Raw genomic sequence first — 24,156 nt, forward strand, 5'->3', positions numbered from 1 at the left:
CTCCAAGAAAAAGTCAGGCCCTTGGCTCTTCAGAATGGTTCTCATTGCACTCGTGTCAGCTGGTACAAAATGGGCTCTGGACCAGTTCTGGCTTGTGCAACCCCTGGCTGCCTATTGAAAAAGTCTCCCATGGAGCAATGCAGAACCAATTTTAAGTCGTACCAAGTCCGCATTATTTACAAAGGAGAGGTGCGTAAAGTCTCTCAAAATTCAATTGTAAGTGAGCTGTCTCTGAAAAGGCCTCCTCATCCAAAAGTCCTGAGGGGAGTGCCTGGACCACCAGGGTGGGGATGTCTCAATCTCTTTTGCTTGAAGTTCCACTCTGTATAAATAAATCAATATTCATTGGGACAGAGCTGGACAATGAACGATTCTATAGCCCAGTGGTCAGGATACTTCCATGGGATATGGGACACCTAGGTTCAAATCCCTGTTCCAAACCAGACAGAGTTGGGACATGAACCCAGATCTCCCACACTCAAGAGAAGTGCTCTAACCACTGGACTATGCAATATAAGGGTGGCACCAACCTTTTCTGTGAGAAGAGACTGACTAACAGATGCCTGACTCCAAGAGAGGGTTCGTGGCTGTGAATCCAGTATTAGGCATTTAACTCTCTCTGGAGGGGTTGGGCTTAGGCCCCAATCGTCTCCCTCGGCATTTCCTATTGGCTACCTTAGGCAGCTCCCCGTTTAGTATGCTGGCTTCTGTGAATTCTTTTGATAGGTGTCCAACTCTCTCTGTGCATTATGTGGGGAGTCAGAGCACTTAATTTGGGGTTGTGAATCTGGATTCCTAAGGCCTTGTCTACACTACAGGGGAAATTCGATCTAAGCTACGCAATTTGAGTTACATGAATAGCGTAACTCAAATCGACGTAGCTTAGATCTACTTACCATGGGGGCCACACTATGCAATGTCGATGGGAGATGCTCTCCCCTCGACTCCCCTTACTCTTCTCGATCCGGTGGAGTACAGGAGTTGACGGGAGAGCAATCTGCGGTCGATTTTGCGGGACTTCACTAGACCTGCTAAATCGACTGCCGATGCATTGATTGCTGCGCGTCGAGCCCCCAGTAAGTGTAGACAAGCCCTAAGTTAGGCACTGCAACGTTCAGTATTACAACACCTAAATCCCCCTTGTGAATCTAGTCCTGAAAGCTCCTGAAAGTACAACATGGGAATTGGAAAACAGGTGCTTTCCTCAAAGAGTTAAGCATATTATGTGTAAGCTACAAGCACATACTGAGCATTCAAATTGCATCCCACAGACTTGGCAATGTTTAAGGAAACCTTTTTCTCCCTCAAACAGGACTTAACTTCCTTGCTTGTTTGAGCTGATGTTCTTTATTTTTTATTAAACCTCTCTTGCTTAAAAGTAGCTCAACAGACAGTGTTTAATGAAAATAAATATGGGGCCTATTTTAAGGGTCACGAGATCTGTATTTCACAACATACAGTCAGCAGACTTCATGTACAAAGGCAGCATAAAAAAGACCTTCAGTCAGACTCCAGGCATTTTATTGAAGGGGAATAAGAGCTGGAGGCAAGAGGGAGCTTTCAGCAGGTTGTTGAACTATCCCCGTTCCAGCCCTGGTGGAATGCTGCTGTGCTCCTCTAGTTTTCAGTTGGTGTACAGTCCCTTAGGAATGATTGTCAATTGACATAGATTAGAACAACCCCTAGGCTGCTCTAACCAATGTGGATGTGCAGGGCAGAGCATAACAGCTCCCTGAGAGCCCCACTTCTCTCTTGCACTGAGCAGATCTTGACAGAAAAGGGTATCTGGCCTCTCATCGTGGGATGCTACTGCATTTGGGGGCGTTTTTTTTAAGTGTTACTGGAATATCTCCAGCAGAAGAAATGTGCATAAACACATTTCTAACACAAGTAGCTGAGATAAAATCACTGAGAAAATAAGTTTAATATATGCAAAATTGAAATGGAGAAATACAAAACAGTCTTGAATTAATAGGAAAAATAGTGTAGATATTCAAACCATTACATTCCCAATTTATTTTACAGATAGAAGAGGAGTAACAGAAGTTTTCAGTGCTTAGTAAAGCGGGTGCCAGAAAGCTGAGATTCATAAAAGGAAAGAAGTACGGCTGGGAGCCAGTACAAGACTCCTTACCCTGTTTTCCACCTCTTGAAGGGTTATCTTTACCTTTCGAGCCTGGAACAGGATTCTCTATTCATTAACTGATCACAGAAAACAGCATTTATGGATTTAGGACTTGCAATAAGATTAAAAACAAAACTAACAAATTGAATGGAGGCCAAAATGTAAGTTGTATCAATGCTGATTAAGATGGGGTATAAATTACCATGGGAGAGGCTAGTTTTTGATACTTGGTACTAACATACTGACTTTTTAGATTTTCCTCAACTAGCCTAATATATTTAAACAAATCTTGAAATCAGAGTACTTGCAAGTCACCTAGTTAATAAAATCTAATGTAATATCTGTTTATTAATTACACAAGCGGTATAGTAGTTTATTCTATGCAAAGGTTGTGCAAGTCTTTTCTAGATCGGTGCTCAAGGAACAATAACCGCAGACAAATGAGTCTCCACCTGTAATATTTTGGGAATGGAAGGAGGCCTCCCAGCCCAGTTAAGTCCAGCCCATATTCTATATTAGGCTGGGAATTAGGACTGCTCTGGATTTGTGTGTCCTGATAATGACGAAGAGTCAAAGGGCACGTACCATTCAGTTAATAAGCTATCAGGTAGGGACAACATAGCAGGCCTGCCAGTAGCTCATGAGTCACAGGGACAATAAGAAATAAAACAAGGGGACAAATACGTAAATGTGTAAATAGCCAATGAGACGCTAGGCAAGGCCTTTAATACAAAATATATTATCTCCCTTTAATTCTGCAATAACAGATTTTCCCTCCTCATCCCTCTTTATGGGCTTGATCTATTGATTTCAGTGGAGAAAGCCTTGAATTTGCAGAGTCCTATTTGGCCTTCAGGTATGTGTGTGCCATTCTAAAGAGGGAGAGGGGGAGTTTGTATGCTTTATCCAAGGGAAGAACTGGGCCTGTCATGTTTAAGGGAAAGACAGGGAAATGCCATAAATTTACATGAGAAGTTAGAGGAAGAGCTAATGCTCTGAAAAAGCCAATCTCCAGCTCTTGCAGCTTTAAATCTCTCCTCTTCCTCCAACTTTGTCATTTGCAACAATTCATTGCTTAAATGAAAGGATGCACTGAACAATGAAAACTACGTATCGACTTGATGGAGGGATGGGAAGCGCCCTTCATCTGATGTAAACCAGCACAAGCTCCACTGTAATCATCCGAAAGGGAGGCGCTGTCCCAGGGGGTCTATTCTGTTCATTCCCACTGTTTTTTGCATTCCCCCGAGTCGTAAGAAAAAGGATAGACAGCTTTACGCTGCAGGATCTAGCGCAGAGTAAGAAAGTTAATTTACGTACCTTCACCAGGTTTTACATTTGGTTTCCCACCGCCTTTCCCATCATTCTGATCATCTAGTGCATCGGATAAGTCAAAGTCTGCAGGATCCTTTGCTATAAAATACCATACTGGTTACTATCTTGGACCAAGAGTTCCAAGGTACTTCATTCAACACTCCTTGATCGAATCCCTTAGTTCTGACAAAGGTTCTTAAGAAAGAAAATTCTCAACCCTGTCAGACAGTGTCAATGGGAAAGATGAAGTAACTGACTTTTTTTTTTCTTTCTTCAGTTTAAACATATAATATCATGGGAGATATTTGCAATTCATTTGGTTTTGTGCTCGCATGCTGGTGTTGTGATAAATGTCATGTTCTTCTTGCAGAAATTGTCTTGCATAGTGGATCAAATGCCAGGAAATCATATAAATCAAGTAGGAGAGAAAAGGGCAGAACGAAAAAGACATTTCTATGTGTTCAGAGTGTGGAAATAAGGCAGGGGGAGGGGGGAATCTTAAAGGACAAGGAAGTATTTTCTGAGATGCACCTTTACCGACTGAAATAGTCAGTAGTGGGGAAAAACAAAAGGATAAAGGAAAACACATTGCTGTGTATCCTGAGAATTTAAGTTTAAACAGAGAACTTAACAGTTCTCTGTTAACTGTTAACTTGTTTATTAAATGACTACTGCAGAAATGTAACCGAGCCAATTGAATTTTTTGACTCTTTCACTGGTGGGAAAGTAAGATTGCTCTTTCAAAGCAGAGCAAGATTTTAAATTGCCAAAACTCTGTCCACAACACCTGGCAAAATGATTGGCTCTTAAATAGTGATTGGTGTCATTAGGTTTCAGAGTTAACACCCCACTGAAACACGTGGGAGAAAGTCTCAGCGACAATGTTTCAGATTATCTGTCTAGAATCTTGGAGCTAAATTCACTGCTGGCATAACCAGGTACAACTCCACTGACGTCTCCATTGACTTCAGTGGGGCGCCTGAAACAGCGCTTCATTGCTTTATGTCTGGAATGTTTTCTTCACAGCCGTCAGGGCTATACACAATTTGCTGGGTTTGTTTTTAAATGCGAAGTAAAACTCTTCCAAAGTAGCTGGAGCTACCAGCCAGGACCAGCTCAGTGTGTCCATGGGGTAAAGGTGGATACACCAGACCCCCTACTTTCCAGGACTACTGAGTGAACAAAATAAAAATAGGATGCAAATAAAAGGGTCTGGAGATAGGTGAGGCAGAAGGTGAGTGCTTGGAGAGGTTGTGGCTTGCTTCCACCCCTTCTCCAGTTTGTGCACTGCTAGCTTCTCCTCCTTTGGAGCTAGCTCTTGACGCCCCAAGAACTAGCACTTACCTGGATTCTTTTTGGGCGGGGCCTTGGTGGTTTTTGGCTTCTTGGTTGTGGTGGTGTGGATCACATCCCATAAGCTAATATCTGAAGGAACAAGACCACAACAAAGTTACATTACAAAAGCTCACCAGGCAATAAAAAGACACGCTACCAGGCCTTTGTAGCTCCAGCACATCAGACTGGGGGTGGCGGGGTGGAGTACAAGCCATGGGCCTATGCTACAAAGCCAGGACCCTCCCAATACTCTAGTGCTCTGGGGTTTGCTCACCTGAGATTACCAAACACTCCTCCTTTCTATCTGTTCTGCGGAGCTGCGTTCAAATACAGAACACACTGGTACGTATCTCTCTATTAGAACACATGCCACGATGGCTGTAATTGCTAAGGCCTGAGGACACTGCTGAGTATCAGAGGACTGTTGTTGTTACATACATCGCTCCTTCCAGGAATTCTAGGAAGGGGTAAGGGAGGCTCCTTTTAAACTCCAGTTCTAGTTTGGCTCTTTAGCAATACTGTGCACTTTTGTCACCGAGAGTATGATGATGATTATAGTACGTGAGCAACTGCCCAACCACTGGGCGCTCCATCAGTAGAGATTAGATTCCAATGTGAGTTGCATTCAGTGCTGGAATATCCATTATCTTCTGCCCAGTGAGGAGGGAATACCACACTTCATTAAAAAGATTATCCAATGGTTAATACTGTGCATTACTAAGTCTCTCTTGTAAGGGTGTTTTAATAGCTGGGAAGGACTCAGTCGTGGCCCAAAGCACTATATGGACACTAAGGCCTTGGCTACACTGGCGCTGTACAGCGCTGCGACTTGCTGCGCTCAGGGGTGTGAAAACGCCCTCCCCCCTGGAGAGGTGGAGTACATACAGCGCTGCGAGAGAGCTCTGGCAGCGCGACTACAGTCTCATCATTGTGTGAACAGCATGATTCTGTCAGCATGACTCTGCTGTTGAAAAGCTTTCTGTGACTGCACGAGGCAGGAGACGCATACCATTCAACGTCAACGTGAAGAGCCTGCACTGTGCAGGTTTATTATCTGCAGAACCTTATCAATGGCCCTGAGCCCACATGTGGCCCACTCCTGTGGCCAACCTCCCAGGAGCTCTGCAGCCTTAATTCTCTTTCTTAAAGGCAGCATTAGAACATTTACCTGTAGTGCCTGCTGGGAAACATGGGCTCATGGCTGCCTTGTCATTTCTCACACAGAGAAATTGTACATAGAGATCAGTGTGACTTAATCAGTAAGATACAAAAGATTCACAATGGGTCAGCTGAGAAAAGGTATCTATATGCCCCAGAGCTCTACTTGTCAGAATACAATCCTATTGCAAAACTTTCAGATTAAACTGACTACAACCTAATTTGCCACCTCATCTCCTAGATCTGGACCTATTGTGTGTCCTAGACCCATTGTACTGCAATGGGGGAGAGTTCTCCCCTTCCTCCCACAGATGCTCTCTTATAATGGACGCAAAATGCTGTGAGAAGTGTTATGGAAAATGCTTGCAGTTGTCAAGGCAATCCTGGAAATGCAATAGAAAGAATAACTTAATTGCATGCTTTCCCAGAAAAAGGCTTTCTTTAGAACAGAGCATCTTGCTCATTAGAGCCAGAAATGTGGTGTGCGTGTGTGTGTTGTTCTCCCCGCCTGATCACAGAGGTGTCCTCTACACATAGGGTTGAGCAAGTTACATGTTATCAAATTGGAGTGAGGACAGAAAGGGATTTCAGAATCTAATCAACTAGGGAAAGCTCAGAGCACAGGACAAGCCAGAGAATGGAAATGGTACTTTAAAGGGAGGGCTACCCAAGAACACGCAGTGCCTTGGCACATCTGCCAGGCTGTGTTCTGAGGGAACCTCTGAAGGGGAGAGCTCACTAAGGGGAATTAGTTGTAAATGCCCATCTAGCTTCTGGAACAGTGCTACGAACCTTGGCTGTGTGAGTGATTTCGCAGCAGGAAAAGCATGTGCAAGCTAGACATGGAAACTGGAGAGAATCAGGTCAGAACAAGAAATGTTCTGGGGCAAAGGAGACGAGTTCAAGTTCTCAGCGAGGCATCTTGAATCAAATGACTTCTCTCACCGGAGACTGAATCCAGAGCAGGCACCCCGGGTCCACATGTTAAAGGCATGTTGAGATATACAGCTGGCTAAATCCCAGGGTTCATAGTTCTTATCTACAGTGCAATTGCTATTTACAGAAGTGCACTGTATGGGAAAGCCAGATGTGAACTGTCAGCTGAATGCTAGAGCCAGTCTGCTAAGTGCAACTCCTACCATGCAACTAGCAGTTCCCGGCCACACATGGAAATAAAGCTAGCAGACTGCTCCTTACTATCAATCCTGCATCTGCATCCACTGACCAAAATCACATGGATTTATGGGGTCAATTCCTACCCACATTGAAATTAATGGGAGCTTTGTCATTGACTTCAATGGGGCCAGGATTTCACACCATGGTGTCTTTTTCTAATGTGGAAAACTTGCTGACTGAAAAACAGAACATGGTGTGACAATTCTGGATCATGCATGTATGTATTATGCATACCGGGACTGGTGCTGGATCATAGCCAGGGACCAGTGATAACTATCTACCTAGGTTCTTGTAAGGTGCCTATCACTGTGGTATCTGAGCTGGGTATGGTGAGCTTCTCCTCCCATTTCCCATTAATACTCGCCTTGTTCTCCCTGCCTATATCTGTTTGCTCACTAACAGTTAAATACAGCTGAATTGTTCCCCTCTGCGCAGTGGTTGGCTTTTGCTGGGTACTAGCTTAACAGCTAGTTTATGGTGTAGTTCTCTTCTGGCTTTTTGTTCCTCCACAGTGTCTGTGCTGGCCTTGACCCCGATATATCTTAGAGCAGCCTCAGGGGCTATGGCTGCAGGAAGTTTGTATGGGCTTCCAAGGCTTGCCAGAGCTCAGGCCACACCCCAACATACCCTCTCCACTGGGGGACACAGGAGCCAGCTATGCTAGTTCCTGCACTTTCCCAGGATTCCTGGGGGAACCCCTAGATGGCCAGTTACGCTAGCTTCCCCACTCCTTTGCACCACGAGAATGGAGGGAAGCATCTGACTCACAATTTTTCATTCCGATAGTTTTGATGTCCCCTGTTACGAAGTTTAATCTCTTTACTCTGCTGGAGTTGTTCTTGAAGCTCAGAAATATAGTTGCAAAGAGTCCTGTGGCACCTTATAGACTAACAGACGTATAGGAGCATGAGCTTTCGTGGGTGAATACCCACTTCTTCGGATGCTCAGCAGATGTTACATGACGCTGTTTCCACCTGGGTCTTCCTGGCATCCCGAATGAAAGCCATATTGGCCAATGGGTTAGGTTGGGTTTGCGTTGGCTAGTGAGTGTGTTCGTTTCTGGAGCTCTCACTCGCTGCAGTTATTTCAAGCTGAAGGGCTGAGCTGTTACTCAGCTGACCCGTCTACATTTCAGCTACATTTGGCTGGAATCGAGCTGGAGAAATTGCAGATGGTAAAACTTTCACCAAGCAAGTTTCCTCAAATGGGTCCTGAGCAGACACTCAAATGTGCCTGTATCTAATCAGCAAGGGCATTTGAAAAGGCACAGAGTGGGGGAAGTGTCTCCCCACAGCTAGTTAGAACTGCACTGTTTCAACAGAGATTTCCTGTGTCAGGGATGATAAGAAACACGTACGAGAAAAATGGAACCGAGAATAGTTTGCTGTGTTTACACACGGAAGGAAAGCAAGGGGCTGCCATTCTTCGAGCAGGAAACATGTGAGGCAGTAGGGCATTCTTACTGCGGAAACTAAGGCACAAAACCATTAAGACACTTGCCCTAGGTCACAAAGGAATCAGCAGAAGGGCTGGGAACTGAACCTAGATTTCCTGAGCCCCGTCAGGGCCTTGCTCACACGTCCACCCTGCACTACAGAAGCAGATTTCAAAAAAGTTTAGAACAGTTTTGAAAAATGGCAGCATTGCACTGTACATTGCAAGCTCTTTGGGCAGGGACTGTGTATGTTCTGTGTTTGTGCGGCACCATGCACTGTGGGGTCCTGGGCCAGGACTAGGGCTTGCCGGTGCTAAGAGATAACATAAGAGTGTCCTGCTAGTACAGCTCTTCTAAACCCTTTGTAATTCTTTGTAAAGCTTGTGTGTTACTGTAACAAGTCAGTGAAGCCATCGAATGTGGCAGTTCCTGTCATGGGCACATCTCTTATAGGTGCACAGTTCCTATGGTATCTACACCTCTGACCCTTCCTGGCTTGCTTGAGGGGGGACTCAGATCTCAGGCCTCTAGCCTGAGACAGGAACAGGTCTGTTTCCCTCCAGACTGAGGATTTCTGCTGCAATTTCCTCCTGCTGCTCCCTCTGATCATCTTAGCAAGTCTGAACTTAGTGCAGCACCTACAGTCCTGTTCTACCACAGAGGCTAGAAGCGGGTGTCCAGCAACCACCCAGCCTTCAAAAAGCAAAGGACTTATTCAGAACCAACAGCAATACAGAGAAAACATACGTTAAAAACAAACAGCTTATTCACATGGCTTACCAGATGACCCCCATCTTCCACCTGGAGCCCCTGTCAGTTCCTGGTTTGACCAGGGCTGGCTCCAGGCACCAGCTGAGCAAGCTGGTGCTTGGGGCGGCAGATTGTTGGAGGCGGCATTCTGCCCAATCCTAGGGCGGCACGGCCGCTTTTTTTTTTCTTGTTCGGCTCCAGCCACCCTGTAGGGGGCGGTGGTGCGCAAAACCAGAGCGCCCTATAGGGCAGTCCTCTTCCTTCCCTCCCCGCCGACCGGAGCGGAGCCCTCGTGGCAGGAGGCGGCGCAGCGGGAGGGGCCGCATGGCAGCACCCCTGCTGTAGCCCTGGCTGCCCTCTTCTCTCTCTCTCCCACCCGCCCGCTCCCTCCGCCCCCCACCCCAGCTGGTCCCCCTGCACCCGCGCTCCGGCCACGCCGCAGGTTTTTGTTTTTTGCTTGGGGCGGCCAAAAAGCCAGAGCCAGCCCTGGGTTTGACCCTCCTCTACGTAAGACTGGCCACCTCCTACCATGCTCAGTTCTTTGCTAGGCCCCTTGAACCCACTCAAGTATATGCAATTTCACCCAGAGTGTGGTACAAGGTATGAGGGAAACTGAGTCACATATTCTTTCATAAAAAAAATAAATCTGATGTTTCCCAGTTCTCCACAGCAGTGAATTAAGCCATTGCTTAAAATGAATGTTTTCAAGACAAACAACCCATTATTTTGTTTGAATGATAAATGAATAAGGACACCTTACCTGTTCCACCCGATGGCTTTCTGGGTAGCGTGGGAGTAGCTGTGATTTAAAAGAAAGAGGAAAAACCTTAGTTACTAGTGTCACCTGGAAATTTGTCAACTGTGACTTAGAAATAAACTACAAGGGCTTAATCATCACAGAATGCTTACACCCCATATGTGACGTGGAAGATTACAGGATGCTTAGACCACATGCTTTTCAACATTAATTAAATCATGGTATGATTTGAAAACCATTGTATTAGCTCTCTTTTATACTTCATTTGCAGACCTCTCTCAGGCTCTGATCCTGCAAAAATTCATGCAGGTGCTTAACTCTAAGCATGTGAGTAATCCCACTGAAATCAACTGGACTATGTACAGTTAAGCATCTGTGCAAAATCAGGGCCTACATGCTGCTCACACTAACGATGGCATTACACACACACAATCAAATTCTGCCCTCAATTACCATAATGCATGCTGCTGTCCACTGTAGCAGAGAGCAGAATTTGATCCCCGGTCAAACTATGTACTTCAAACAGAGACTAGGCAAATCAACTGCTAACACAACAGGACTTGTCCAGTGCATAAAGCAAATAACACATCTGTGGATGTGGAGATGCCATAAACTTTTATTCCCGCCTGCTTGGTCTCCCAGATCAGTGACAATAAAAGATCTAAGTGCCCCACACCTCGCCAGGTAACAGAGAGTGATGTTTTATGGGAAGAATTTATCTTGCATTGATTTCTGGTCAATGAGAGTTTTCTAGTAACAGGAAAACATTGCAACTCCTGATACTGTCAATATTGTATGAGGCCAAAGTCTGGGTTTTTTTTTTTAAATACTGTAAATGACTTATGTTTGCTAGTAATGGGCTGTATTACCATGAGTATGAATAAAATATGAACAAAAAGTGTGGCTGCCCTGTTCCTATTAATTTCTGCCTGTGTCTCTGAATATCGGGACACCTTTAAGCTGGTGATTTTTCCAATGGTGTGTTGTGATTAGGGCTGAAGACTGCCATGGCATTTTTATCAAGGAGCAGCCATGGTAAATTCAGGAAAGGTCAAGGGTTATGGGCGAAATGGTGTGTAAAGTAATGGGAGTGCCATTTAAAGTGGGGCAGGCGTGCAGGATGGGGGTGCTAGCTCCTGTTCCTGGGATGGGATGGTTTTAAGGGAGGGGGATGGGAAACTGGGTCCTGCCTCCAGGGGCGGGTTGCCCAGCAAGCCCACCTCATGCACACCCTGCAAAGCTGGCTCTTGTCCCACAGGGCTAAGCCTGACTCTCCGCTCCAGGAATCGTGAGGTCGTGGTGTCACTCAGGTTTGGACTGGCCGCCCCTCTATCATGGTATGCGGGGTATGGGAAGGGGGAGCCAGCCACCAGGCCATATTTGAGTGAGTGGTGGTGTGACCTGGAATATGGGCACTCAGCAACACGCACTCAAATTTGGCCTGGTCACCCCTCTACCCTAACGATTGAAGGGCAGCTGGGCCAAACCTGCGTGGTGCTTGACCCCGTGTGCCCAGTGCGGGAAGCTGGCCCAGCCCTGTGGTGCAGGAGCTGCAGCTGAGTTTATTAAATCATGGACACACCAGTCCTGGACAAAAAGAAGAATCATGGTCTCTGACATTTTGACCACCGCCCGCTCATTGTGATTTTCCTGTCAAAACGTTACTTACGTCGCTTGGTGGAAAGGTCATCCAGTGCATCTGACAAACTGAAATCGTCCGAACCATCCCCATATCCTACAGACAAATAAGTGGCATTGGTTTTACTCATGGCATTGGCTTTACTCATTACACCTGATGTACTGGTCATCAAGCAATACAGAGCCATTTGACAACCGACCCATCTATTTTTTCCCTTCAGCATCTCCTAGGTGCATTTCCAAGGAGAGCTCTCATCTGCCCCTACTTATTCCAGAACTCATCTGGCATCTATGGATTGAGGATGGCGATCCTTTGTTCCTCAAAGGGTCGGCTGCCCTGGTGGTGCCTTGGAGGTTCCTCCACTGGGGAATTATAGGAAGTAACTCCCTGGTCAGATAGGCCTGGCTCTTCGCAAAGCTGCTTTTTAACCATGCAGTGCTTTTAGCCACTGAGGGACCCCAAACTTTTGGCAAGCAAGAATCTTCAACCCTCCCCAGAGCCAAATTCCTTTCTATGCCCTACCTCCCTGTAGGTCAGGGACTTCAGACCCCATGGCATCACCTCCAGCTCTCTGTGGAGGAGAAGGCAGAACCTGACCCCATGCCCCACTGGGTTTGCCTGTAGTTTCCAAAATGCAGAGATTAGGTGAGCGGCGATTCCTCTCCCACCCTGTTCAGTCATTCACGTTCTCACAGCCCGTCAGGGGGTTATAGACAAGAGAGAATAACTCGCCTCCCCCCTTCCTGACTGTAGTCACCTCTGCAATCTCCCAAGCAGCTGTTGTGTGCTTTATTTGTGTGCTTCCCATCCCGGAGTTGGTATCATCGCTTTGACAGTACTCGTTAGCTGCCCCGGTTTCCCTTCTTGCAGCTGGGGATTCAGTCACAACCATGCTCTGCGGTGCCTCAACTTCCTTGGTGTGGGCGGGCAGAGGGCTAGCCTCTTTCCCTAGCCTGGGGGACAGGACTCAGGCAGTCTAGAATCATAGACTTTAAGGTCAGAAGGGACCATTATGATCATCTAGTCTGACCTCCTGCACAATGCAGGCCACAGAATCTCACCCACCCACTCCTGTATCAAACCTGTGTCTGAGCCATTGAAGTCCTCAAATCATGGTTTAAAAACTTCAAGGTGCAGAGAATCTTCCAGCAACTGACCCGTGCCCCATGCTGCAGAGGAATGTGAAAAACCCCCAGGGCTTTTGCCAATCTGCCCTGGAGGAAAATTCCTTCCCAATCCCAAATATGGCGATCAGCTAAACCCTGAGCATGTGGGCAAGACCCACCAGCCATACACCCAGGAAAGAATTCTCTGTAGTAACTCAGATCCCACCCCATCTAACATCCCATCACAAGCCATTGGGCATATTTACCGCTAGTAGTCAAAGACAAATTAATTGCCAAAATTAGGCTATCCCATTATATCGTCCCCTCCATAAACTTATCAAGCTTAGGCTAGGTCTACACTACGGGCGGGGAGGGGGGGTTGACCTAAGATACTCAACTTCAGCTACGTGAATAGCGTAGCTGAAGTGGCGTATTTTAGGTCGACTTACCTGGCTGTGAGGACGGCGGTGAGTCGACCGCTGCCGCGCCGCCGTCGACTCCGCTTCCGCCTCTTGCCGCGGTGGATTTCCGGAGTCAACGGAAGAGCCATCGGGGATCGATTTTATCGCGTCTTCACTAGACGCGATAAGTCGATCCCCAATAGATCAATAGATCGTAGTGAAGACGTGCCCTTAGTTTTGAAGCCAGATATGTCTTTTGCCCCGACTACTCCCCTTGGAAGGCTGTTCCAGAACTTCACTCCTCTAATGGTTAGAAACCTTCATCTAATTTCAAATCTAAACTTCCTAATGTCCAGTTTATATCCATTTGTTCTTGTGTCCACATTGGTACTAAGCTTAAATAATTCCTCTCCCTCCCTGATATTTATCCCTCTGATATATTTACAGAGAGCAATCATATCTCCCCTCAGCCTTCTTTTGGTTAGGCTAAACAAGCCAAGCTCTTTGAGTCTCCTTTCATAAGACAGGTTTTCCATTCCTCGGATCATCCTAGTAGCCCTTTACTGAACCTGTTCCAGTTTGACTTCATCCTTCTTAAACATGGGAGACCAGAACTGCACACAGTATTCCAGATGAGGTCTCACCAGTGCCTTGTATAACAGTACTAACACCTCCTTATCTCTACTGGAAATACCTCGCCTGATGCATCCCAAGACCGCATTAGCTTTTTACACAGCCATATCACATTGGCGGCTCATAGTCATCCTGTGATCAACCAATATCCCGAGGTCCTTCTCCTCCTCTGTTACTTCCAACTGATGCCTCCCCAGCTTATAACAATAGTTCTTGTTATTAATCCCTAAGTGCATGACCTTGCACTTTTCACTATTAAATTTCATCCTATTTCTATTACTACAGTTTACAAGGTTATCCAGATCTTCCTGTATGATATCCCGGTCCTTCTCTGTATTGGCAATGCCTCCCAGCTTTGAGTCATCTGCAAACTTTATTAGCACATTCCCACTTTTGTACCAAGGTCAGTAATAAAAAGATTAAATAAGATTGGTCCCAAAACCGATTCCTGAGGAACTCCTCTAGTAATGTCCCTCCAGCCTGACAATTCACCTTTCAGTATGACCCGTTGTAGTCTCCCCTTTTAACCAGTTCCTTATCCACCTTTCAATTTTCATATTGATCCCCGTCTTTTCCAATTTAGCTAATAATTCCCCATGTGGAACCATATCAAATGCCTTACTGAAATCGAGGTAAATTAGATCCACTGCATTTCCTTTGTCTAAAAAAAACTGTTACCTTCTCAAAGAAGGAGATCAGGTTGGTTTGGCACGATCTACCTTTTGTAAAACTATGTTGTATTTTGTCCCAATTACCATTGACCTCAATGTCCTTGACTACTTTTTCCTTCAAAATTTTTTTCAAGACCTTGCATACTACAGATGTCAAACTGACAGGCCTGTAGTTGCCTCTATCACATTTTTTTCCTTTCTTAAAGATAGGAACTATGTTAGCAATTCTCCAGTCATACGGTACAACCCCTGAGTTTACAGATTCATTACAAATTCTTGTTAATGGGCTTGCAATTTCGTGTGCAAGTTCCTTTAATATTCTTGAATGAAGATTATCTGGGCCCCCTGATTTTGTCCCATTAAGCTGTTCAAGTCTGGCTTCTACCTCGGATGTGGTAATATCTACCTCCATATCCTCATTCCTATTTGTCATCCTACCATTATCCCTAAGCTCATCATTAGCCTCATTAAAAATTGAGGCAAAGTATTTATTTAGATATTGGGCCATGCCTAGATTATCCTTAACATCCACTCCATCCTCAGTGTTTAGCGGTCCCACTTCTTCTTTCTTTGTTTTCTTCTTATTTATATGGCTATAGAACCTTTTACTATTGGTTTTAATTCCCTTTGCAAGGTCCAACTCTACATGGCTTTTGGCCTTTCTAACTTTATCTCTACATGTTCTGACCTCAATAAGGTAGCTTTCCTTGCAGATCACTCCCATCTTCCACTCCTTGTAGGCTTTCTGCTTTTTCTTAATCACCTCTCTGAGATGCTCGTTCATCCAGCTTGGTCTACAACTCCTGCCTATGAATTTTTTCCCCTTTCTTGGGATGCAGGCTTCTGATAGTTTCTGCAACTTTGACTTGAAGTAATTCCAGGCTTACTCCACCTTTAGATCCCCAAGTTCTTCAGTCCAATCCACTTCCCTAACTAATTTCCTTAATTCTTTAAATTCTTTAAATCAAAAACCCTAGTCATAGATCTATTTTTGTTTATCCTTCCATTTAGTTTAAACTGAATTAGCTCATGATCGCTCGAACCAAGGTTGTCCCCTACAACCATTTCTTCTATGAGGTCCTCACTCCTCACCAAAACCAAATCTAAAATGGCATCCCCTCTTGTTGGTTCAGCAACTACTTGGTGAAGGAATCCATCAGCTATCGCATCTAGGAAAATCTGAGCCCTAAAAGACTCCTCTCTTTGTGGGAGCGGGCGGTGGCCTCATCTCTCCCAGGTATCTGTTTTCATACACTGGGCACCTGAGCTTAACCCTGCTTTCCCTTTGTTTTAGGCAGGGGGAAGGTGACTAACACCCACCCCTACCACGCCCACCCTTCTCCCTGTCAGCTACTCCAGTTGCACTCTGGCTGACCATTTCATACACATTCTTATAGTGAATTGTACAGGTCAGATTCAGATACTCTGCCGTCCCAGGAGAAAGCTGGATGGGTTCTAAAGCCATAACCTAACTTCCAAGAAGCACGTTGAAAGGTGTTTCATTCAGGATCCCAAACAACAGCCCCTTCCTGCGTCTGCATCAGAATCTGGGCTGCAGGCAGTGCAAAGGGCTTCACACTAGGAACGGTCACCCTTTCAGCCTGTGATGTAGTTTCACTACACAGGGTCTAACCGCTGTGCTGTCTGTTCCAGAATCTCTCCATCCCATCAATGTCTCTCCATTAACTCCCACCAAGTTCCGCTGCCACTGGGAATCCAATGGATCTGCACCCAGAAGAATAGGACTCTCTGTGTGACTCCCTCCCTCCAGGGGCTTGTCTGAAACCGGGCTATGTTAACGTGAACTCTGTACCTTTAGTTCGCGTTCTCAGGTCTATGCAGGGCAGCTACAGCACAAGGCTTCAGTGCATTCTGCGCTGCAGGGCCATGTAGACAAGCCCTCTCCTACAGAGTTATCTGCAAGGTTTACCTACCAGTGGTTTTTCCAGGACAAACACTGGGCCTCATTGGGTGCATTGGGCAATCCTGGAGGAGGTGACTCAATGCTTTTCCCCACTCACTTTGGGGTCCTTCTGAGGTGGCCTTCTTCCCACTGGAGGTGGTCTCCCAGCTGGGGGTGGGTCGCTGTTTGACCCTGACCCCTTTTCCCTCGTCCCATTCCCTCCCTGTTACATTTTTTTTTAATCAAACCCAGGCCATCTAGTCACATGATCAGCCAGTTTCTCACCTACACATACTTCCCTCAGATTTTTGTTTATTAACCATGATTTCAGGTCAGGGGAGCAGAGTTTATAGAACTGTTCCAAACTTATTAACTCATAAGCTTCACCATCTGTGCTAATTCCCCAACTAGTCCCCCATTTTCTTGTATACCCCCTAATTTGGGTTGCAATATCAGCACAGTTCATATCCCCTTTTATCTGAATTCCCCAAAACTTCCTTCGGCACCATGTTCAATTCACTCCCAGTTTCAAGAGCATTTAAAAATAAATCCATGTCAACCTCTCCTCCAAAATAAGATAATAAGCTGGGGTACGTCTCTACTGCAATAAAAAACCTGCGGCATGGCTGCGGTTGGCCTAGCTCAGGTGCCTCTGGCTTCAACTGTGGGAATGAAAATTGCAGTTTGTTTGCGCTCAGGCTGAGGCCCCGGCTCTGAAACCACGCGAGTGGGGTGGGTCTCAAAAATCGGGCTCCAGCCCAATCTTGCATGTGTATGCTGCGATTTTTCAGCCCTCCAGGCTGAGTCCCATGCACCTGAGTCACCTGACCTGGGCACGGAGACTCTGTGCCACAGGGCTAAAAATTGCGGTTTAGACATTCCCTCGAAGTCTGCCACCCGTAGCACCAAGAATGTGGGGTCTGGCTCCACTCACTGGATCAGGGGTTTCCTGGCCCATTCTTCTCCACTTTTTCTCTCTGCTGCTGCCTGTCCTTCTCTTCTTGCTCGTGCCAGCCCTGTTTCTCCTCCGGCTATCATTGCTTCTTGCAGTCTGCAAACTGCTGGATTTCAAAGCCCAGTTTATCTCCCTCCAACTGTAATCTCACCTCCTCTACCTGTAAACCGGCAGTTGCCTCTTTTGTTGTCTTGCCTTATTCCAACTACAGAGGTGTCTCCACGATTTCCCGGGCCTGCTGGACTCGATCAGTGACCTGGGTATCCCCCACTGTCCTGGATCATAACTCCTTTTCTGGTCCTCTAAGGCACAGCTAGTCGACCTGCTCCTGAGAGTTTAGTTGTGGCTCAACCAGCTGACCTTTCTTCAACTGTTCACGCCTAACCTTTTCTATTTGTCTCTCCCTATTCCCAGCCTAAATAGGCTATGGACACTCTGTGCTTTTTCCTTCAACAGTGCTTGCTGTCAGGGCCGTTGGCACTTACTGGAAACTCACCATTGTCCTAGATCCCACTGCTGACACCATATATGTCACAGATCCCAAAGAAACTGTACCGCTGATGCCTTCATGGCCCCCTTGCGGGTGCCCCACTCAGGTCTCAGGTCTTTAGCCATCACCTTTCTTTGGGTAGGAACAGGGATTCCCTTCTCTTCAGACACTGGATTTACGCTGCAATTTCCTCCTGATGCTGTGCACACCTTAGCCAGTCTGAAATGAGTTCAGCACCTTCCGTTCCCAGAAGCTATGATACGGCTCACCAGTGACCAGACAGCCTTCATAGGCAAAGGATTTAGGGTACATCTATACTTACTTCCTGGTCCAGATGTAAGCGATCGATCTTCTGGCATCGATTTATCGCGTCTTGTCTAGACGCGATAAATCGATCCCGGATCGATCCCAGAAGTGCTTGCCGTCAACGCCGGTACTCCAGCTCAGCGAGAGGAGTACACGGCATCGACGGGGGAGCCTGCCTGCCGCGTCTGGACCCGCGGTAAGTTCGGACTAAGGTACTTCGAATTTGCGTACCTTAGTCCGAAGTGGGGGGTTAGTGTGGACCAGGCCTTAGTCAGAGCCAAAAGCATTATAGGTTTTCTCTATTCTGGAAACCGTGAACAGCTTATATGTGTGCCTGTCTTACCAGGTGTCCCCATCTTCCACATGGAGCTCCTGGTAGGTTTCAAAGTCCTTCAAACCCTTTCGGGAGGGTCTATCCCTCTTGATTACTGTGTCATGTCAGCTCCTGGTTCAGATAAGAGTGACCCTGCTCTGTATCAGACAGGGTACTTCATACCACTCTCAATTCTTGGCTTTCAGAGCCTCTTGATCCCAGGCAAAACCAGTATATGCAATTTCCCCCAGGGAGCAGTACTTCCGCATACCTGTTTAACTGTCTACAGATTTGCATTAATTACTTTATAGTAATTTTAGTTTTTGATCATTCATGCTTTAGGTGACTTTTCCACTTTAACTCCATTGATTGTCTTGTTTCAAGAAAGAAATTAATGCCTTCATTTCTGGGATGGGTGGGTGGATGTGCATGTACAGTACGAGCTATGGGGAAATAGTCACATTCTTTCATAACAATAAACCAGAAGTTTCCCAGTTCTTCACAGTAAGAGAATAACTCATTACTCACCATAAATGTTTTCAAGAGAAACACCCATTACTCTGAATGATAAATCAATAAGGATCCTTACCTGTTCCATCCAATGGCTTTTTGGGCAACTTGGGAGTAGCTGTGATTTAAAAGAAAGAGGAAAAACCTTAGTTACTAGTGGCACCTGGAAATTTTCAACTATGACTTAGAAATAAACTACAAGGGCTTATTCATCACAGAATGCTTACACCCCATATGTGACGTGGAAGATTACAGGATGCTTAGACCACATGCTTTTCAACATCAATTAAATCATGGTATGAATTGAAAACCATTGTATTAGCTCTCTTTTATACTTTCTTTGCAGACCTCTCTCAGGCCCTGATCCTGCAAAAGTTCATGCAGGTGCTTAACTTTAAGCACATGCATAATCCCTCTGAAACAAACTGGACTATGTACAGTTAAGCACCTGTGAAAGATCGGGGCCTATGTGCTGCTCATACCAATGATGGCATTGCACACAGAGTCAAATTCTGCCCTCACTTACCCTAATGCATGCTGCTGTCCATTGTAGCAGGGAGCAAAATGTGACTCCCTGTCAAACTATGTACTTCAAACAGACTCAGCAAACCAACTGCTAACACAACAGGACTTGTCCAGCACATAAAGCAAATAATCATCCTGAGAACATGGAGGGGCCGTACATTTTATTCTCACCTGCTTGGGTCTCTCAAATAAATGACATTAGAAGATCTACAGCATGCCATACCACATCAAGTAACAGTTGGGTTTGTTTTAAGAGAAGAATTTATCTTACATTGACCAGAAATCAATGAAAATATCACAACTCCTGACACTATTGTGGCAAGACGTGAAAGTGTGTGTGGGGGGGAAATGGGAGGGGGGTTAATAATGCAAGCCACTCATTATATCTGTTAGTAGTAATGGGCCATGTTACCTTCAGTATGAATAAAATATGAACAAAAGGTGTGGCTACCTATCCTATTAATTTCTGCCTGTCTCTCTGAATATTAGAATGTCTCTCATCTGGCAATATTTCCAATGGTGTGTCATGATTTAAGTCAGCTAGCCTCCTTCAGGTGCTTGCTTTCTGCTGCTTGATCCGTTTAAGTCCAAGGATGCAGTTCAAGATATGTCTTGATCTGATAGCCCTGGGACTGTGGGATGTTTGCTCCCTTGTACTGGAACCACAGCACTCCAGGTCACAGCGTTTAGTCTGGAGTAGTGTTCTCCTGCAGCAGGTGTGTATGCGTTATTGTAATTCTGCAGGGATAGAAATCACACAGGGGAGAGGTCCTGGGCTTGCTACATTCAGTCCTCAATCGGTATGTAATAAGACTTTACAGTGGTCACTGGTCTAATAACTCATTATCCATCATCTTTCTAGTGGGATGAAGTATTCATTTCTAGACCTGGCAGATTACAAGGTATCTGATCTGAAAATCGCCCCATTCAGATTATGTGCATTTTTTCTTCCCCGTGTGAATTCCAGTACAAGAAAGCAGAAGCTAAAATAAGCCCTGCTACAGCCTGAAATCTGTGCTTATGCTGTAAAGCAAGGGATTTCAAATCTTTTCATAGCTTGGATCACATCTTTAATGGGCTGTCACCAGGGCACATCATGTCCCATTCATAACCCATGGACCCACCTCCCTTTCAATTCTCAGAGTGTAACACCTGCCCTCCTCTTCTCAGGGCTTGTCTACACTTGAAACACTAGTGCTTCAGGGTAGACCCTACCTATGCCAACGGGACGGATTCTCTTGTTGGGAGTAGGTAATCCACCTCCACAAAAGGCAGTAGCTAGTGCTCTCTACATGGGGACTTAGGTCGGCTTACTGTGCTTCTCAGGGATGTGGATGCTTGACATCCCTGAGAACGTAGTTAACCCAGACCAGGCTCAGTCATACTAACAACTTGAGCGATTGTTTAGGTGGCACAGTGATATATTTGATGTATTTTCAGCTGACTTTAGCTACTGGAAACGAGCAGAAGCAGCACCATGTGAGCAGTTAGCTGTCTCTGAATCATCAATATGTGGTTTGTGGATCAGCAGTGGTCTAAGGACTATAGTGTGGGAACCACTGCTTTAAAGCATGTGTGTGTGATGGGAAGCAATATATTAATAGGAATGCCATGATTCTGTAGTAGTCTTGTATCTGAGAACTTGCCTGGCTTGGACTAGTACCGATGTTTTCAGGACTTGGGGATTTCTTCAAGTGCTCCATCTGGAACACTGATCAGAAAGGGGGGAAAATTGACCCCTGAATTCTGGATATCTTGATGGGTTTCAAAGAACCCTCTGGTAAAAGTAGAGCAGTCTTTTCCTCTGTAGGCCAGATCCTCTGCTGGTGTATCTCTGTGTAGCTCCATTTACTTCAGAGACGCAAACTATTCACACCAGCTGAGGACTTGGTCTACAGTTTCTGCACACCATGGGACATTCTTGTATATTCAGGCAGTTCCTACTGAGGTCCGTGGATGCCACAGAAATCCATTCCAGGATATAATGTGGCTCATCACTGGTTGTGTTCACAGGGCTGTACAACGATCTATGCTGGTTAAGGTATTAGATAGGGACTTATTTTCTTGACATGTCCATAAATGCACGGAGAACTGCGAAGTCCTAGTAGCAGACAGGATCGCGAACACAACAGCCTTTCATGCTGTGATTGGTTCCTTGCATTTATTTATCGGGGAAAGACTATGTTTCAGAGTCTGGTCTGGGTAAATCAGAAGTCCTTCTACTGAAAACCACAGAGTTGTACTGGGGCAAAACTGACCAGAATCTGTGTAACTGTCTATTCTGTGTAAAACAGTATCTAAGGACTAGCACTGTCAAACAGCTGTGCTCCTGCAATAATAGTGTCACCTAGCCATGAAAGATATTAAGCCAGACCTTAACATAAAAATAATAAATGAGTTTTCTTTGCCTTCTCAAGTACCAGATAAGATCCCCCTCTTAGAAATGATCTGCTCTAAATGATGAGATACAACAAAAATAACTAAAACAGGTAATTTTCCCTAGATGCTGTTTAGCAATGGTACTAATGGCTCACTGGCTTTTTAAAGGGGATTTGGAATCCCAAGAAAAACTTAATCTACAGGAGAAGGAAGTTTTGCCTGTTCAGATTTTTTTTTCAGTGTACAAAAGATCTATGGCATGAAACTACATCAAGAATATTATACTACTTTTAAAGTAGTAAAAGTACTTTGAATGCAGCCCAATTGGAGTGCTCTGTATCAATAGGGTAAGACCTTGTCACTGGATAGTGCTATCCCAATGCTGCATAAGCTTGAGTGAAAGTGGTGCTTTTTTCAGTGACTAATTTTTTATTGATTTTAATAAAGAAACATACAATGAAAAGTACAAAAAAGTAAATGACTTACAGCTTATATGTATTTCCTGTGGCACATGCAGTATTTGGATACCCAACAGAATTAGGCAATTATGCAATTTTACAACTTGTCAAAGACCAAACAACACAAAACCAGACAATATCACACAGACAAAACATCTTAGGGTGAGGTCACAGTAATAGAGTAGGAGAAGACATGGATGAATAGCCAGGAGGGAAAGAGAAATGGGGGGAAGAGACAAAGGAGTTAGGTGGAATGAAGGCCTCTCATGCTTGAGCCATCTCAACACTTTTTTTATCCAGATGTATCTAGAAATGGGGTCCAAATTTCTTTGACTTCATATAATTGCTCTATACAGCAATCAGCTATTCTTTCTTTGGCTGCTAATTAAGATAGGTCTGAATACCACTGCTCTATTCTGGGTATCTCTACTCTTCCATTTTTGTAATATCATGCAGTTGATTATCTATTTCAAATAATGAGACCTGGATCCTGTGACAATGTTGTAGAAAAAGAGTTGATTTTCATTATACCCAATGAGCACTACCCTCCTTTACAACAGAGGTCCCCAAACTGCAGGGTACGCCCCCTAGGGGGGCACAGAGGAACGTTGGGTGGGGGCATGGTGGGCCCAGCCCAGTCCCCACAGGGGGTGGAGAGGGAACACCATCCAGCTCTGCTCCAGCCCCGCCCAGCCCCACAGCTCCTCTCCCACCCCCAGCCTCGGCCCCTGGCCATGGTTCCATTCCCGGCCCTGGCCCCAGTCTCAACCCCCTTACTACTATCTGCATCCCCCTGGCATCCCTGGCTCGTGGGGGGCATAATCAAGGTGGGGGTGGGAGGGTGCGACCCTGCAAAGTTTGGGGACCACGTCTCTAGAGATTGCCTGGTGAACGGTGGTGCAATTAAATGACTCTGTTGGCAGGACGCTCCTTTGCACTATGCATCATGATAGGGGACATGCCAGTGTGACTGAGCCAGTCATGTCAGATTGTTTCATCCCAACTGACTTTGGAGGAAGCGGTCCTATTTTTATTTGGAATCCTTACAGTGGAAAATAATTGAACAGAATTTGTCCTCAGGCCTATTCTGTGTAAGAGAGTATATGAGGAGTGGCTGTGTCAAACAGCTGGGCTCCTGCAATGTCACCTAGCCATGATAACTATTAAACCATTACGTCATTTATAAATTCTTTATTATACATGTGGCCACTTACTGTTAAAGGGAAAATCATGGGGCCATGGGCCATGGCAGAAAGGGGACAGGGTAGCAGCTTCCCACTGCATATGCCAGCTTCAGGAGGGGACTGGCCAATCCTCAGAGCAGACCACGTGTGCAAAGAAGGAAGAGGGCATCTGCACCTGCTGCACATCTGGGTGGTGCAGAACTGGTTGGCTATCCGTCCTCCCCAAAACACTTGGCTGTGGCCCCTAACCCGTCTTCTCCCCCAGGTCCCAGGACAGCTGTGTACATTTAATGGGGCTGCAGGAACCCATGTGGCATTCATGGAGGGGAGAGGTGAGGGGACGGGTCTCTGTAGTGTTTTGGGGATAAATGGGAGGATCTCCTAATCCCTGATTGTTTTGGGAAGGGATTAACTAGGACAGGGGTCGGCAACGTTCGGCACGCGGCTCGCCAGGGTAAGCACCCTGGCGGGCCGGGCCAGTTTTATTTACCTGCTGACGCGGCAGGTTCGGCCGATCGCGGCCCCCGCTGGCCGCAGTTCGCCGTCCCGGGTCAATGGGGGCGGCAAGAAGCGGCACGGGGCGGCGAGAAGCCGCGGCCAGCACATCGCTCGCCCGTGCCGCTTCTCGCCGCC

At 45.9% G+C, this 24,156-nt stretch overlaps 1 protein-coding gene across 2 annotated transcripts in view; it reads right to left on the minus strand.

Annotated features, from left to right (window-relative positions):
• CD99L2 (CD99 molecule like 2) overlaps positions 1-24,156 on the minus strand; it is a gene marked incomplete in the record, with an annotated part of 91,064 nt that overhangs the window by 15,631 nt on the left and 51,277 nt on the right. The window contains 6 exon segments of one of the 2 annotated variants that reach the window (XM_034781156.1): positions 2,135-2,176; positions 3,446-3,538; positions 4,784-4,864; positions 10,054-10,092; positions 11,720-11,785; positions 19,057-19,095. In XM_034781156.1, coding sequence (XP_034637047.1) covers positions 2,135-2,176; positions 3,446-3,538; positions 4,784-4,864; positions 10,054-10,092; positions 11,720-11,785; positions 19,057-19,095 — 360 coding nt within the window. 2 annotated transcript variants of the gene reach the window in all.

The sequence above is a fragment of the Trachemys scripta genome, chromosome 9 (genome assembly GCF_013100865.1).
Source record: "Trachemys scripta elegans isolate TJP31775 chromosome 9, CAS_Tse_1.0, whole genome shotgun sequence".
In the NCBI taxonomy this organism is placed as follows: Eukaryota; Metazoa; Chordata; order Testudines; family Emydidae; genus Trachemys; species Trachemys scripta.